The 18,292-nt window shown below is 45.9% G+C and overlaps 1 protein-coding gene across 4 annotated transcripts in view; it reads left to right on the top strand.

Moving 5' to 3' along the window:
• FMNL2 (formin like 2) overlaps positions 1-18,292 on the top strand; it is a 241,765-nt gene that overhangs the window by 105,744 nt on the left and 117,729 nt on the right. For all 4 annotated transcript variants that reach the window (XM_066576019.1, XM_066576023.1, XM_066576020.1 and 1 more), the window contains exon 2: positions 17,950-18,033. In XM_066576019.1, the coding sequence (XP_066432116.1) occupies positions 17,950-18,033 (84 nt within the window). The remainder of the gene's footprint in view (positions 1-17,949; positions 18,034-18,292) is intronic.

The following is an 18,292-nucleotide window of genomic DNA, read 5'->3' as shown; positions in this document are numbered from 1 at the left end:
TTACCATCGCAGTCCTGGGTATAAACAGATCATGGGAGAGATCCTTGTATCGTCCCCTCGTGTATTTATACATAGTTATTTGATCACCCCTTAGCCGTCTTTTTTCCAGGGTGAATAATCCCAATTTTGATAGCCTCTCCGGGTATTCCAGTCCCGGCATTCCATGTATTAGTTTAGTTGCCCTTCTTTGAACCCCCTCCATCATTGTAACATCTTTCCTGAGCATCAGTATCCAGAACTGTACACAGTATTCCATGTGGGGCCTGACAAGCGCCTTCTATAGTGGGAGGATAATGTTCTCGTCCCTCACCCCTATACCTCTTTTAATGCACCCCAAGACTTTGTTAGCTTTTGCAGCAGCTGACTGGCATTGATTGTTCCAGTTAAAGGGGTTGTCCCGCGCCGAAACGTTTTTTGTTTTTTTTTGCATAGGCCCCCCGTTCAGCGCAGGACAAACCCAAGGGATGTGTTGAAATGTAAAAAAAAAATTTTAGTTAACCGAATCCCCTCTCTGCAACTTCTTCCTTCTTTTCCTCCAAGATGGCCGCCGGGATCTTCACCCACGATGCACCGCGGGTCTTCTCCCATGGTGCACCGTGGGCTCTGTGCGGTCCATTGCCGATTCCAGCCTCCTGATTGGCTGGAATCGGCACACGTGATGGGGCGGAGCTACGCGATGACGCGTGGAAGGGGGCGGAGCCAGAACGCCGCTCGTGCCCGGACCGACCAGAAGGGAGAAGACCCTTCTGCGCAAGCGCGTCTAATCGGGCGATTAGACGCTGAAATTAGACGACACCATGGAGATGGGGACGCCAGCGCAGGGAAGGTGAGTATATAACTTCTGTATGGCACATATTTCAAGCACGATGTATATTACAAAGTGCATGTATATGGCCATACAGAAGTGCTTAACTTAACTTGTCATCGCGGGACAACCCCTTTAAGTCTACAGTCCACTAGTACCTCCAGGTCCATCTCACTTTTCCCCATTTAGTGTATATTGGTGACATCCGTTTCTCCTGCCCATGTGCATAACCTTTCATTTATTTATATTAAACTTCATTTGCCATTTTTCTGCCCAAGCCCCCAGCTCATCCAGGTCCGTTTGTAGCCGTACATTGTCCTCCGTTGCATTGATTATATTGTATAATTTTGTGTCATCTGCAAATATTGATATTTTACTGTGCAGCCCCTCTATCAGGTCGTTGGTAAATACACTGAACAGAATGGGGCCTAATACAGAACCCTGTGGCATCCCACTAACGACGGTGGCCCAATCACAGTATGAACCATTTATTACCACCTCTGCTTCTATCTCCGAGCCAGTTCTTTACCCAGATAGACACGTTTTCGCCCAGACCGAGCTGTCTCATTGTGTATATTAAGTACCATATATTTATGGTGTTGGTCATTATTGGGTTAAATATTAAAGAGTATTGTAACTGACCAATAGTCGTATGTCCTTGTCTAACGCTCAATGGTCAGTCCACCCCTGTGAACGCTGTAGCATCACTATAGTTTGAGGACCCCCATCACACAGCTCCTCAGCTTCCCAGACCCCTGTCCGTGTGACGTGCTGGGAGTGGGATATGGGGGCTATAACTGCGGTCACATCAGAATTTCCTTGAATTAAGTTTAGCGCTCAGCCGTCCTGGATCGATGAAATCCTGCTGGCCGGACGGACTCCATCCACCTGTTTGGCAAAGTCTGGTTGTGATCCTAATTACAGCCGTATAAGCCAAACGCAGGACATCTGGTACATTTTCTGTGATGAAAGCTGCCCGCCGAAGAGTGTGAAATACATTTGGCATAAAGGAGAGCGTGCGGGAACTGGAGATGCCGCAAAAGTTTCTAGTATTTTTAGAGTGACATCATATAGATTAAAAGGATTGATAAAACAGAGGCTTACATACAATGCACTTTAAGTATAATAGACCTGCCCTTCGTGCACGCTACCGCCCGGGCTGCCGGACAACTTTCAGAAAGCTAGCACCAGGCACCATTTTACTATATGGGGTCGCCGGTACAGCGTGGTCCGCCAGCCCTGCAGCTAATTACATAGTAATATTAAAGAGGGTGTCCCAGAATCATGTTTTATGGTCAATACACAAAACGAGGTAGGCCTCATTGCTGAGACCTCTAGAATAGGGATACCGCGTCCCCCTCTCCTCCTCACTGCACACCTTTAAATGGAGAGGAGCTTGAATAGCGCAGCGGTTGAGCTTGTATGTTGCTACTACTTTCTAAGGGGTTGTTGGAAATAGCCAATTGCTTGTAATCAGGTATTTCTGACAGTCCCATTGAAAGTAAATGTAGGTTATGGCAATCGCCGCCATTAGGTCCGCCCAGCAAGATGATCTTCTTTCTCCGTGTGGCAACATCTTGTGGAGCTACATGAATCATCCTCCTCCTGGCTCTGTCTCTACCCCTTTAATGTTCTGGGGCGTCACTGTCAGCCCATCGGCTCCCACGCAACACAACAGTTGTGGTACTGTATTTATGTGATGAGCTAAGTTTTGATATTATACCTATGTACTGAGTATGGTTTGGGGCTGTATTTATGTAATAAGCTTGGTTTTCGTACACTATGAGCTTGGTTCTGGTACAGTATTTATTCACCGAGCTGGTCTGGTGTTGGTATGCTGTCTAGCAGTGCGATATATATTGTTTTATTCTTATGACAGAAGGGTACCAAAAACCATTCCGCACACAGTGCCATCTAACCTACAGGTCAACCTCTTTGAGCTCTCCTCATGACTGGCGCTTATAATTGGGACTATATCGCTACATGGTAACTGCAAATAACCCTTGGCCAAATAACTCTTCCATAGAGCTGCCAAAATAACAATGCTACATCTAGTAGTGTTGGACATCTTTTGGCCTTCTGAACTGCAGCACTTCATTGTGGTGTAGATTCCGCTAGGGACATCGGCCCCTGCGGACAGGAAGCTTCTTGTAGTTGCTGCAAATTAGATGGAGGTGCTGACATATTCGGAGAAGCGGTCATTTTTTCATTTTTCTCGTGTTAAATTCTAATCTTCCCATCAGAAATCTGGATTCTTTTGACCAGGTGATGTTTTTCTATTGCTCAGTGATCCAATTTTTCGCTCTTTTGCCCACTGGCGTCTACCTAACCAGTATCTCTTAGCAATGGAACTGGTCATCTGCTATAATAGCCTATCCGTGCCATTGAACAAGTTGAGCCTTCGGAAACATTAGTTGGAGCACCAGTATATTATTAGGCTGCATGTGCACTACCTGTTCATCATATGATTCTTGACATCCTCCTCTGACCCCTTTTCTTAAAGAGTTGTTTTAAGTCCACAGGATCCCCTTTCACTGGATGTTTTTCCTAGATCACACCATTCTCCGTATATTCTCCACACCATTATATAACTCCCCCACCCCCACCCCATTGACAGTAAAATCCTTGCCCCCGGCTAGTCTAGCACCAATGACCAGACCTCAGTGGAAGTCGCTCAGGTCGCTGGACTTTGCAATCTAATGTGGATTAACACTGAAACTGATCCACAGAAAACTAGTCATGTGATTTTATGCTGCACTCCGCGGTCACGGGGAGAATTTCTATACAGGAAAGCTTCAATCATGATAGGCCCGGGGTCTCTAATAAAGTGTCCATTCAGCCTACAGAGCCATTTAATGGCCCCATCTAATAATACAGCTATACAATAATGATGGTCCCACGCCTTGGGTGGCAAGCTATCTTTGGCGTCTCCTTCAGCACAGCCCTGAGGCCAGCCCTAGGTTTACCATCCCTTTACTGTGGGCTAGATTGAAGGAGAAATAATATCGGTTCACCACACTTCCCAGAAATTACTGCAAAAAAATAGGAAAAAAGGTTTATTTAAGCTATTTATCAAATAAATATCAGACATGTGAACTAATGGAGATCAAAGGGAACGGCGGGAGAGAAAACCGTCAGTTTTCTTTTTTTTTTACTTGGTAATTAAGAGCAATTTATTTTAAGTGTAAGACTCCCCTTTAAGAGCGAGTGATTTCCGAGCCGCCTATTATGTAAGTTATATTTTTTCACACAGTTTGAAGCTGGAGGCAGATAGACATTGTTGGTACTGAGGTAGAATTAATTCTCCGTATTTCCTTTGTAATAGGCCGGCCGCGGTCTGGAAATAGTACGCACGCTCATTTTTATTCCACACCACGCTCCGCTTTCAAGCAGACCTGCTGAACTGTTTAACCTAATTACCATCAGAAGGATTTATTCAGCTTGCAACTGTGGAAGCCATTGCTTTATTTAACAGATCTTCATTTCAGCAAATCTCAGGAATTCTGACATCATTATTTAGCCCAGTTCTTTCCGTGGAACGACTGGAAACACAGGCTTTCTTCATCACGTTGCGCTCGCATTATATTCCTTACATAGTTGGACTGCTTCCAAGAACTCGCAGAGTGTAAGATTGGATTGGCACTGGGCATTTTCCATTTTCTCGTCTATGTGGTTTCATTGAATGGGCATGGGTGCAGTGAAATTTTCATTTAGGCTACATTCAGATGGGCGAGCGCAATATCGCGTTTGGCAATGTACGTTTTATGCGAGGCGGTTTTTATGCAAAAACGCCTCACTTTTGTTAAACTCCGATGTGCATGTTTCACACGCGATAGAGGATTGCAAGTGTTTCCCATTGATTCCATTGCTCGCATGCAGATCGCGCATCATGTGATGTCTTTAAGGTCCCATTGAAAACAATGGGCGATGTGTTCCGAGGAAGGCAAAAAAATAGGACATGCAATAATTTTTAAAACCTCGCAGAATCGCTCATGTGTATGACTCCATTCAAAAGAATGGAGCTCATATTCACATGGGTTTTATACATCTCACAATACAGAAAAGTCGTGTGAGTTTTGCGCTTGTGTGCACGTAGCCTTGGATATTGCACCCCGCTGGTTTACAGGGCAAATAATGGCAACCACCAAATGGCGGAGCCACTTACATACACAGAAATGCAGAAGCTTCCTATAGTTATATCTACAGCCAGGCATAATTTTATGCTTTAGGGGAAAAATAGATTGGCGCATGTGCAGATACGCCCGCCGCTGCGGAGTGTATTAGTGCATGAACCAGATAAAATTCCCTATTTTTTTAATTTTAAATTTCATGCTACTGTAAAAAAAAAAAAAAAAAAAGCGGGTAGAAAAACTATGTGTGAGAAAGATAGGGCAAGTCCTATCTTATCTCGCACCTTCTATTAACACACGAAAATACCCTTAGTCAAAACAAAACACTTGACAAAAACAAGGCCATCTGAAGAAGCCCTTAAAGGGGTTTTCTCACACTAAAAAGGCTATGAAAATTAGTGCAAGTGCTTCAATAAATTGCCCCATGGAGTTAAAGGGGTTTTCCAGGACTAAACTATTCATGACCTATCCTCTGGATAGGTCATCAATTTAATCAGTAGGGGTCCACCACTCTGGATAGGTCATTAATAGTTAATCAGTGGGAGTCCACCACTCTGAATAGGTCATCAATAGTTAATTGGTGGGGTTCCACCACTCTAGATAGGTCATCAATAGTTAAGCGGTGGGGGTCCACCACTCTGTATAGGTCATCAATAGTTAATCAGTGGGAGTCCACCACTCTGTATAGGTCATCAATAGTTAATCAGTGGGAGTCCACCACTCTGAATAGGTCATCAATAGTTAATTGGTGGGGTTCCACCACTCTGGATAGGTCATCAATAGTTAATCAGTGGGGTTCCACCACTCTGGATAGGTCATCAATACTTAATCAGTGGGGGTCCACCACTCTGCATAGGTCATCAACAGTTAATCAATGGGGGTCCACCACTCTGGACAGGTCATCAATAGTTAATTGGTGGGGTTCGACTACTCGGGATAGGTCATCAATAGTTAATTGTTGGGGGTCCACCACTTATGATAGGTCATCAATAGTTAATAGGCGGGGGTCCATCACTCTGGATAGGTCATCAATAGTTAATCGTGGGGGGTCCACCACTCTGGATAGATCAACAATAGTCAATTGTTGGGGGTCCCTCATTCAGGATCCCCGACGATAAGCTGACTGAAGTGGCAGTGGTGCTTGGGTGAGCGTCGCACATTCTGGGGGATGCGCTACTGACAGTGATGAAACTATCAGGACGAACAATTGCATCACTGATCGTTTGTCCCCTAATGGAGTCTGTGTGAAGGCAAGGTAGATGATCTTCTAGATCTGCCCTTGTCTCCCGAAGTGAGTCGCTCCACATACAAGGATTCTTGCACCAACACACTTTACATTAAAAGGGTTGTGCCAAGACACACAAGTCTGATTCACAAACTGACCTGAAAGTCGGGAACGACTGAAAGGATCACCAAGAGCCACAGGAGAAGGGATAGCTTGCTGATCTGATCGTAGGAGCTTCATTGCTGAGACCCCCAACGACGGGGCCGGGGGTCGCTTTTACCCTTGTAGTGACACCTAAGCATGGCCGTTGGTGCTCCATTCATTTCAATGAGATTGACAGAAATGCCCAAGCAGGTGCCACTTGGTTATCCTTGCAGTCCCATTGAAAGTGAACATTGCACAACTATTGAGTTGCCTCCTCACTACTGGGAGTGCAGTAACCCTGCAGAGAGGAGGATGGGGGGACATGGGACCCCCTTTCTTGAGAGTGGCAGGGTTCTCAGTGGTGGTATGGCATGCTGAGTCCCGGCACATGCACTGAATCGCCAGGACTCACAAGCGTTGGACCTCTGCCAATCTGCTAACGATGACCTATCCGGAGGACAGTAAGCAGTGCCACAACCCCTGGGCCGTCGTCTGTGGAGGGGATTCATGGCTCCAAAGATATATAATGAAATTAATCAGCACAAGATTTGGGGGCTCAAAGCAACCTGACATTAAAAGGCGATCTTCCCTTTAAGTACATGTACTGCGGGGGATCTGACGCAGACCCTGGTGGGAAGGAGATGGTTTTGGCAGGACAACTCCCTGTATGAAGAAGCCCTGAATGTCAGGTCCTCACCGTCCAACTGGCAGGCTGCGAGCAGCGTCCCTTCCTGGACGCCCTCCTCTGTACCGAGAGCTCGCATCACGAACGCAGAGCCAAAAATATTCGAAAAAAAAGAATCTGGTATCCAGCGTTCAGCGACAACACCCTGGCTGAATAATCCTTGTGTGGGAAGGAATTAAGAACAAATCTGTTATGTAATTGTGGCGTTTTCCGTTTTCCGCGGAGATTGATATATAACGAAATCCAAGTAATATTTGGCCGAAAGCAGATGAGCAAGTGGGAGCGCTTCATAATATCATCCATGTGATTTCCTTATCTGAGGGCGGACGGAGCAGCGAGCTGGCGGGTGATGAGCAGTGAGCTGCGGATGGGATTTCTACTCCCTTTTACCGTGATTTATTTACGCTATTACTGCTGCTAAGTGGATTCGGTTACAGAACATCTGCAGAATGGGTGTTGGACAGAACAGTAACAAAAGGCAATGACTTAATAACGCTTTAGATAACCCTTCAGGGCAGAGATCTCCAACCCGTTGCGCTCCAGCTGTGGGGAAACTACGACTCCCAGCATGCCCCGGAAGACGCAGTCCTGCTCTCTGCTAAGTGGTCCAGTCTTGACAATGCTCTATGAGCTAAGAGCTCGTTCACACCAGCGTTCAGCCTTACCGTCTCTTTGGCTTTCCCTCAGATGTGTGTATTTTAACGCACGAACAAATCCTGCGCACTAAATGCGGAGAATAGAATCCATTGATTTCAATGGGTTTATTCTCATTCTTTTCTTTTTTTTTTTTTGCACGCGCGATTCTCAGGGGGGCAAAAAAATACGTCTTGCGCTATGTTATGTTCATTTTCACACCAAAGACACCCATAGAGGTCTAGAGGTGTGCAAATATGCATATGTGTACGTGCGAGTATGCGCAAAACGCTGTACATACCTGCAAACACCGGACCTCATTTGGCTTGAATCGGGGTGGGGTGATTCCCCAGCTCATGTGAACTAGCGGTTCCTTTGCTAATTGTGGGCAGGCATGAGCGCAAAGTACACCTTGTTAACTGCGAAAACATTGAGCAGGAGCGAGCATATTTTGGAATACGTTCATCTGAAACCGCCTTTTTTGGAACAGAGAGATAGAATTATGTGATTTTTTTTTTTTCATTTGATTTCAATGGGTTTTTAAAAAACGGAAAGCAAACAGGAAGTTATCCTTCTGCTTCCATTTTGTTGGACTTCTATTTTTTTTAGCAGACCAGTCTGCAGCGCTATTTAAAAAATGGAAGCCTGATGGAACGGAAGCGAACTACAGCTTTCCATTTAAAAAAAAAATGTATTGAAATTAATGGAGGGTAAAAAATGGAATGTTTGCCAAGTTCTGGGGTAGATTATAGTAAGGGATCAGTCACAGTACGCAATTTTGGTCTGTAAAAAATGGACTGATTTCACTGTATGTGACTTGCCGCGATTTTTCGAAAAGAACCGTGTTCGTTTCGTGCGATATTTGTGTGTTGCACAATTTTCTCGCCCATGTGAAAGCGGCCTGAGGCTAATGAGTTCCAGGTATGTTCTTTTCCCCGCTGAATTGCGAAGTGTATTGTGTATTTGCGTTGGTATTGACTGCGCATTTGCACACTTCCCATAGACTTCTATGGCGATCTTGGGTGTGAAAATGCGCACAATAAGGCCGCCTGCAGATGGGCGGGTCGGATCCGGCGGCGAGAATTCTCGCATCGGGACCCGACCCGAGCGCCTGCAGGGACCTGCGCGTACTCACCCGCGCCCGCCGGCTCCGGCTGTTTGACGTGCCGGCTTGCCGGGCAGCCAGCGCATGTGCAGACCGGAGCCGGCGGCGGGCGAGTGACATTTCTGTACGCAATCCTATGCAGACAGCCGCGATTTGGGCGCGAAATATCTTGCGGCAAACAAATCGCGGCATGCTCTACTTCTGTGCGGGGCCCCCGCACAGAAGTAGAGCATGCCGCGATTTGTTTGCCGCAAGATATTTCGCGCCCAAATCGCGGCTGTCTGCATAGGATTGCGTTTGTTAACGCAATCCTATGCAGGCTTCCAGCAGCGGAAATTCCGCGGGAAATCCCACCGCAAAATTTCCGCTCATGTGCAGGAGGCCTAAAAGAGCATGATGCATTTTTTTCCGCATGCACTAAAAGGAGTTATGAGAGTGAATGCAAGAAAATCAATAGCTTCTAGTGTCAGCGTGTTCCACGTGCATATTTTACGTGAGTATTACGCTCGCGTGAAGGGGCCCTTGATGTGGCGGGTAACACGTGGACATGCCTCTTAGAGCTGTGCTCCATCCATCTTTCGAAAATGTGATTGGACATAGCATAAATGCCTAAAACCTTTCAGGCGCCAGCATTCTGACATCCACGGCGTAGTAATTTGGCTCCAGGTTTTTTTTACAGCAGAAAGTGTCTTGCGTGCCAATGTGAATCGGGCTGGCAGCGCAGAAAAGGATACTTTACTGCGCCAGAACACTCGCGATTAGACGTGCTCGGGCTCCATTCAGAGCGCAATTACGTCACATTCTAGTGAGCATGATTACGTCACGCTCATGTGAAAGAGGTCTAAAACGCGTTTGTCTGTTTAAGCCCTTGCGCAGTATTTTACCGCTGTGAGAGCCGGCCTATCACCGCATATAGCAGCGACCTTTCACATCGGCGATTTTACCGCCTGATTTTCTGTCCCAGAAATTTGAACAGAATGCAGATGGAAATAAAGGCTTCAACAGACGAACGCGTTTGCGCACATTTTTGCGTCCTTGAAACCAACGCCCGCCTAGAAAATCGCAGAGAAGACTCTCTAATTTTCACTAACCAGCGAACACTAGGAGCAGCGCCACACCGACATATTTGCCGAGCAATACGCAGCATATAGAATCCACTGATTTCAATGGGTTCTTTCTCACGTTTCTTTTTGTGTGTGCTTTTAGAAAAAAACATGTTGCACATGTGCGTGCGAGTATGCGCAAAACACCTGTACCTCATTAGTCTAATTAGCCTTTTAAATCAGGGTGGTGATGATTCCCCCGCCGTGTAAACGAGTGGTGTCTGCGAAAATGTGCTCAATATTTGCGCAGGCACAAAAATCATTCTTCACTGTGCAAATATGTTATGCGGGAGCAAGTATACGCATAAATACGCTCGCCTCAGCGCCATGTATTTGCACAGTGAATGAGGTTGATTTGCGCGTGTATTTTTTGCGCATGCAGGCCAGTTCACATGAGGGCGTGACACACCCCTTCCGTGGATTAAAAGGCTACTTAGCTTAATGAGGTCCAGATTTTTTTTTTGTCGTAGATTTGCGTAGTGTATCGAGCGTTTGCACGTATATTGAATGCGCATTTGTTCACTTCCCATAGAATCCTATGAGACCCCTGGTGCGCAAATACGCAGGAAAATAGAGCAGGACTTCATGAGTGCGAATCCATTGACATCGATGAGTTCTATTCTCTTTGCATTGCGCAAAGACGGACGTGTGAAGAAGCCCTAACGGCGAATACAATGTTACTCATGCGATAACCTTTTTCTCTACTGGCAACAAACTTTTTGTCTGTTTAAAAACTTTTTGTAACAATTGCTTGCAGTCATTGGACAAGAAGCTTCCCTCCTGGTCATGTGACGTCACACAGGAAGATCGATTTCCTCTAGATTTATATAATCCAGCTCACAGATATTAATCAGGTCTGTCATTAATAAAAACAAGAAAACATATGGCGTCGTTGGTGCTGCGGCGGCCTTCCTGGGACGGTATTGTTCTCTGCGTGATCTTATGACCCGACTCTATCGTCCTAGTTACGTGTCGCGCCTCGCAGAAGTCACACATCCGCGCTGTTAATTGGAGCGTCCCTCTCACATATTGTGTGCTGCGTGTTTGTAACGTGGCGTACGGCGATGGCGAGCAGCTTGCTTTTGTAGCCTGATTAAAAGATAGGATTAGTTCCATGAATAGAGCATTAATACCAGTCTGGAACTGACCTTCTTTGTGGCAGATGTAAGCGCGTAAGGAGCATGCTCAGAGTCAGCGTCACGCTGCTCCATCAATTCCAAACTGTAAATCACAAGGGGATCAGTCACCGGGAGGGGGGCCGCCACTCTCTCTGGTGGCTGCAGGTTGAATACACTGAGAGTAGAACCCTATGGAAGCCTATGGTGATGTATTCTCTGCTCAGTAGACCCCCGGGGAGGTCCACGTCCGGCGGGGGTACCATGAACTTTGGCCATAGTACAGCTATATAAAAAACACCCTCCGAAAAATACTTATAATCTACAAGGGATGTCCTCGGATACTGTCGCCGACTACCCAACATACGCAGAAAAGTCTGGATAGATTTCGGCTCCATAGAAGTTTATGAATATATATATATATATATATATATATATATATATATATATAATTAGTAGAAAGCCCGTCCCAGAACAATGACTGCAATCTATATACAAGGCCGGGCTTACACGACCAGATTTGTATTGCGGAGTTCGTGATCGCTGTCCAAAGATTGCAGTGTAGTACTGCGACATCGCATTGCTACTGAACTCAATGGAGTTACAGCGCAGGTTGCAGATTGCCATCACCGAGTTCAGCTCCCAAAAGTTTTGTTATGTTCTTGCCTTGAGCTCTATCAGTTCTTACAGTGACATGGAATAAACTGCTGTGTATGTGGACATATTTGTCATTCCAAATCCTAGGAAAGCAGGATAGCAACTTATATGGCCACTATTCTAGTTTCCACAGGTGTCATCACCCAGCTTTCCCAGAATCCTAAATGATAAATGTGTCTAAATAGGAAGTGATTTATTATTTCCTCCTTCTGCATTACTGTAACCCCACAGGATTCGATGTAAGCACTTTTGGGAGCTGCAAAGTTTAAGGGCTGTACAGCGACTTTGGCTGTGATACATTCAGTGTTCCCTTTAAGCTTGGCAATCTGAAAAGGAGATATTTAAAACAACATGCTAATGAGTTCAAAGAGCCCAATTCCAGATATACCTGTCTGCAGTGTATTACTTCTTAACACTATCATTTCTAGGGCACAACACTTAGAACAATGGGCAGGGGGCACACAAACAAAGATCTCTGTGTGGTACTGGAACATCACACTGCAATTGTACTCAGTGGAGTCCCAGGTCTCAGTGTGAGTTGCAGGTTGCCGTGACCGTAACGCTGGAATTGTGGCAACCTGCAATACACATGGCATCTCCATTCAGTTCAATGGCAGCGTGATCTTGCAGAACAACGCAGCCCTAGCCTAATAGTGGCACTACTGGTTGTTAACATCCGTCGATAAATGCAGCACCCAAACAAAGCTCATAATAGACATACAGTACCAGAACCAAGTTCAGTACATAAATACAGCACCAGAACTGATTTCAGTACATAAATACAGCACCAGAACCAAGCTCAGTACATAAATACAGCATCAGAAACAAGCTCAGTACATAGGTACAGCACCAGAACCAAGCTCAGTACATAGATACAGCATCAGAAACAAGCTCAGTAAGTGCATACTGCACCACAACCAAGTTCATAACATAATTATAGCAGCAGAACTAAATTTATTACATAGATACAGCACCAGAACCAAGCTCAATACAAAAACACAGCTCCAGAACCAATCTCATAACTTAAAAATACTGTAGCAGAGGTAAACGAACATGTCTCAGGGGCGCCAATGGGCTGACGGTGGCGGATCACAATGTCATAAGGGAGGAGTCAGAGCCAGGAGGAAGCAGATCATCTTGCCGGGCAGAACTAATGGGAACAATTGCCCTTAGCCTCCATCCTCCTGGTGCCCTCCTACAAACTGGCAGTTGGCACCCTATACAATAACACGGTTTGGTATTCCACAGATGCTAAGTTGCTGAGAATGACTTTTTTATGGCATCGACCAGTCCTGGCATCAGGGTGGGGACATTCTAGGAATAGCCAACAGAGTACGGCTTCATCATGAGCTGTCATGAGATGTAAAGTCTGGGGTCTGATGTATTAGTTTCGAAACTTGGCCCGTATAAGGGGCGGGGCATATACCGAAAAGTTTGTGCTGACTTCTACACGTGTCCATCCAAATCCCTAACTCACTTTCTGGAGAGTCAGAAAGTAGATGTTTAAAGGCGAAGGATCTATAAAGGAAGCCCACTGTTGTCTGATGACTTCCGCAGGCCACCGGTGCGGAGACGGGTGCGGGCAGCACCTGTACATACTCATCTCTGTTCCTACTAAATCAGGCAAAGCATTTTTGAGTTAAAAATAGCGCCAAATTATTATTACAGTCAGTCCCCTGATAGCAGCGGCAACAAGAAATCAAATGTTACTCAGCTGGTCGCATATAGTATTTTCAGCTGGCACTGTCCCTGGGCAATGGTTTGCTTCATTCATGCATGTGCAAGGCCAGATGTTTCCGCAGAGAGAGCCGAGATCAGCCAAGGTTGCTGCTCGCTGTTACATACAGGCACTCTTACTGGGACTGGGAACATTGTCTCATTCCGAAGGAAATGGGCCATGAAGCAGGGGCTATTTGGGCTGCACCTGCCCTGGTGTCTGAGTGGCCCCTTTGTCACATGCGATGACAATATTCAACAGGTCCTCTACAAGCATCCGTGAGAAGTTTTCTGTGTCTTCATGACAACACTTCCCTCCCTGTGCTCTGGCATTTCAGTGTTATCATAAGGACATATGACCTCACAGGGGAATGACGAAAGCTGCAATTGTCCCTATGATAGCACTAGCGTAGTTCCACTCAGTTTACAGAGGGACACCCGTGGACCCCTAGTAGTTGTATGGGCTGCACCTGTGTATATTTAACCACTTTTTAAAAACTTTTCACATGTCAAAACTTTGATCAGTTGGGAGGTCCGGGTTCTGATTGCTCATATGAAGGGGCTGCAGTGCTCACATAAGTGTCATGCCTCTTTAGCTGCATTTGCTGCCTGTCGCTTCCTCTTTACAGCTGAAGATGGACTCATAGACTTCTATAGACATCTATGGATCTATTTTCAGGTGTCAAGAGCTCACAAGCAACAATGAAAGCCGAAGTCAATGGAAGCCGTCCGATCTGCAGCCCTTCTGCAATCATCATTGCGGAAAGGTCACGGAATCCGTATCATCGCCTAGCGGCGATGCGGCATAATCTGTACTGCACATGTGCACTGGCACATCCACATTACAGATTATGAAAAATCCGGAGAGATACGCAGGGTTCACCGGCTGAGCACAGAGTCGGATTCCGCTGCGGAATCCCACATGCAGAATCCAACCCGACCGTGTTCATTCAGCGTAACAGTGCTTGACTGTCTCCGGGAGTTCCATTGAAATGAATGGACTGGTAGTGCGTATGTTGACCACCGCTCCAGTCATTCGGGGTCCTTCAGGACCCCTGTTCTAGTAATCAGGGGGACTCCCACAGCTGAAACCTCACTGATCAAATAGTTATTTACCCTCTATTCATAGTGCCAAATACATGCTGTAGCTTATAAGTCCTTGTGCCACAATGTAACAACTTAGTAGCAGATTTGTTGCAAATTCGTCACAGAAGATCCACAACAACAAACAGTATTCCACGACACGCAGCAGGCTTTTATAGCTTCAGATTTGTAAATTGCAATGTAAGTAATGAAATCCATGTGAGATTTGCTACAAATTCACACTACATCTTCAATATGCGACAGGACTGAATTCATGCGATGTAGCAGAGCTGAGTTTGTGAGCGGTCTTATTTAAGAATGTGGTATCTGTTCTTTTCCATAAAAGTGCAGCTGAATCTTAATTATCTTTGCAATGAATGAGCGAAATGACAAGCTGAGTTCTGCTACATTTGTATATACGGGATGTTATGAACAGTCCGTGCTACTTGCACTTCTCTCTAGGATTATGCATATTTACCGCCTTGCAATTTACCAGCAATACAGTAATACACACAAGATCAAAGTGTAACAATGCTAATATAGAGGGAATAATGACACTTATTGGTGTCCGCTCAGTGTAAGCCCATTCCTTAATGTGTCGCTGACTGTATTTGGGCCGTTGGATTTGGCGCTGCGTTCCGTCCAGTCTGTACGGTGAGATTGTAGCTTCGCCTGTAGACCTTGGTAGATACGAGGGAAGTGGATTTTTGCTAAACTTTCCCTTTTTTAATCAGTGAACACAAAGCTGACAAAATACTTCTCAGGAACAGATGTATCTTTTACTGGGGAGGAAGCAGCGAGTCGGGGCAGGTCTCAGAACGCATGAAGGAAAACATACTTTAGTGACACACGTCCAAGTTATTTCACTCCGCTGCACCGTAACTGCTGGGATTTACAGGGCTCTATACAGTATCCTATATATAATCGGAGTGGCCCCATACTCCCTCTTTACCCACTTGTAACCGTCATCTGCCCACGGTTTCTTCACACGACTATATTTCCATATTTATGCGCAGAAAAATCCCGCGCACAATACGTGGGAATAGAACCCATTGATTTCAAGGGTTTGTTTGCATTTCTTTTTCTTACCTGCACATTTCTCGCTTGCGTAAAAAATGGGACCTGCTCTATTTTGTGCACTTTTGCATACCAAATAGCCCCATAGAGGTCTTTGGGAGGTGCGTAAATGTGCAGGTATGTACGCACAGACATGCGTAATATGCTCCTCCTTTGCCTTAATAGCCATTTAAATCAGGTTATTCACCTGGCCATGGGAACTAGCGGTGCCTGTGCAATATGCACAGTATTGTGTGCTGGCATGCGTGCAAAGTACCCGTGTTCACTGTGCAAAAAAAGTTGCGGAAGAGCGAGCATATTTTGCAATGCGCTCATCTAAAGCCACCCTTAGGGCTTATTCACACAGGCATATTTGCACTGTGTATTATGCGCATAAGGGCTTAAACAGAGGAGCGTATGTGCGTGTGTATTTTGTGAGCCAAAAAAGAAGTGGAATGTACAAAGAGAAATTATAATGGAAAGATTTGCATTTCTTCCGTATTTTGGACCCACTACTGGTTTTGGTTCTCAAAAAACACGCGCCAAAAAAATGCAAACAGGGCTAGGTATGCAGGGAAGAGGCACTGCGTATTCATGGACCAAAGCTGAATACACCCATGTGGATGACCCTTAAAGTTCTGCAACTTATATACTGTGGGGGTGGGGGGAATTGATTAAAGTTTCAGGACAAAATTGTACCTCGGGGATAGGAGAGTATAGTATCTGCAGTTTTCTTCTCTGAAGCCCCTCCGATCTGCTGGTTCTGGCTCCCATGATGGCTGCAGCATATTCTAACTGTAATGCACACCGTGTACTGTTCTCTGATAGGCCAGTAGTGATCACATGAGCAGCTTTGGCCAATTAGAGAGCAGGTATAGAGCATTAGCGGTCTAACAGTACTAATGCATCTGTCAGTTAGGGTTGCTTTATAGATTGTACAGTACAATTATGGCTTTAAAAAGTTGCAGGATTCAGTTGCTCAATGATTTGTGACTTGTTAACCTTTTTGCACTTCTCTCATCACTTTTCGAAGGTGGGATGAGGAGAGTGCATGGCGTTTAGCTGGTGGGGTCTCAGCGACTCAATGCATTTACTATTTCCTAGGCACAGGGCTGTACATTTCATAGTGGCTGTGTCTGGTATAGCAGCTCCAGGTACTAGTGCATTATGTCCCCACCGGAAACAATGGGTGGAGGCATGAGTGACAGGGAATGCCCACGTAGCACATTAGCTGCGATCAGCACCTTCTTAGATGCTATGGTGGGCGGGGCTCCTAAGAACTGACAGCCCATGTGACCTGCAACCCTCAGCAGCCTCTGGTCTGTCATCACCAGTGCAGAGCTTCCACAAGGTCAGCCTGTGGGGCACTATATTTGCGGTGGTCCCCCTCAACTGCAAGCCTCAGCGGCCTCTGGTCTGTCATCACCTGTGGGGAGCTTCCACAAAGTTGCCCTGTGGGGCACTACATTTGCAATAGTCTCCCGAGGACTGCCAGCCCGTGTTCCAGCGCCTCACCTGCAAACCTCAGCGGCCTCTGGTCTGCCATCACCGCTGGGAAACTTTCACAAGGTCGGCCTGTCCCCTCAACAGCGATCGAGAAGCGGCATCAGTGCAGTAAGTGTTAAACACGCACAACTTGTCCGTGCACCCAGTGGGGAGCTCCAAAAAGGTAGGCCCCTAGGGCTGTGCATCTCCGGGGCTCCCCCCTGAAGGAGGAAGCGACATGCATTGGCCACTGTACTGTCCTATGTGTCTACCACATGAGCTTAGGGGTGCATGACATTGGAGTTCCCGGTCACTGAGACCGGTCAACCCATGTCTCCACCCATAGTTCCAGTGGAGACATATTGCACTAGCACCACAGCTCCATCCCATCCACTTGAATGGGACTTAGCAGTTCTTAGGCCACGTGACCGATGGATGCGACATCACAGGCCTCTACGATCATCTGATCGGCGGGACTCCCAAGTGGCAGACCCCCACTGATCTTATATCGATGGGACTCCCAAGTGTCAGCCCCCACTCATCTTATATTGATGGGTGGCCTTATGTACTAGGGTATGGCTCCTTTCAGGTCCCTGTATTCCCCATACGTTAATCATAGCTGTGGAGGACAAGGTGTTTGTTTGCATAGTGTACAATATGGACAGATACAGGGTGGGCCATGGAAAAGTAGCCCGCCTCTGATGCCGGTACAGCACTATTATGAAAGCTATCTAAAAAAATCAATAGGAACACTTTATTATAATCAGGTAGACTAAGTCACATTTGTATCAGGGTCAATTTTTGCATTGAACTTTGCATGCTGTTTTCCTACCATATCACAGTCAATGTGTGAATATGAAGGAGTTCAAGTTACGGCTCTTCTAGATTCTCACTTCTTGAAGCTAATTGACCCAGTGAACCCGTTTGTTGATCCTGGCAGATACAATACAATGACTTCCAAAGTTCAGCTCTGGTTCTTAATGACTCTTGTTTTTCTTCCCTTACAGAATGCTATGAACCTCCCGCCTGATAAAGCCAGGTTACTGCGTCAGTACGACAACGAGAAGAAGTGGGAACTTATCTGCGATCAGGTAAATACTGACATTAGACTCCTCAGACTCTCATCGGCAGAATATATATTATCTTTTTGCTGTAGATTCCATAGGAGGACGAAAGGGGCAAATTCCCACTGGACCATCTGTGTATTTTTTGACTATCTACAGAGGATCTCTCATGGAGGGCAAAAAAGAGAAGCTGCTGAATGACCACCCTATGAGAGCATGCTTTCTATTTAAAGAGGTTGACTTCTGGGACTCTTACTGTTGGCCTGTTCCACTGCAAGGGATTCCT

The sequence above is a fragment of the Eleutherodactylus coqui genome, chromosome 8 (genome assembly GCF_035609145.1).
Source record: "Eleutherodactylus coqui strain aEleCoq1 chromosome 8, aEleCoq1.hap1, whole genome shotgun sequence".
In the NCBI taxonomy this organism is placed as follows: domain Eukaryota; kingdom Metazoa; phylum Chordata; class Amphibia; order Anura; family Eleutherodactylidae; genus Eleutherodactylus; species Eleutherodactylus coqui.
Note: the sequence above shows the minus strand (reverse complement) of the source record. Positions and strands in the feature narration are given on the sequence as shown.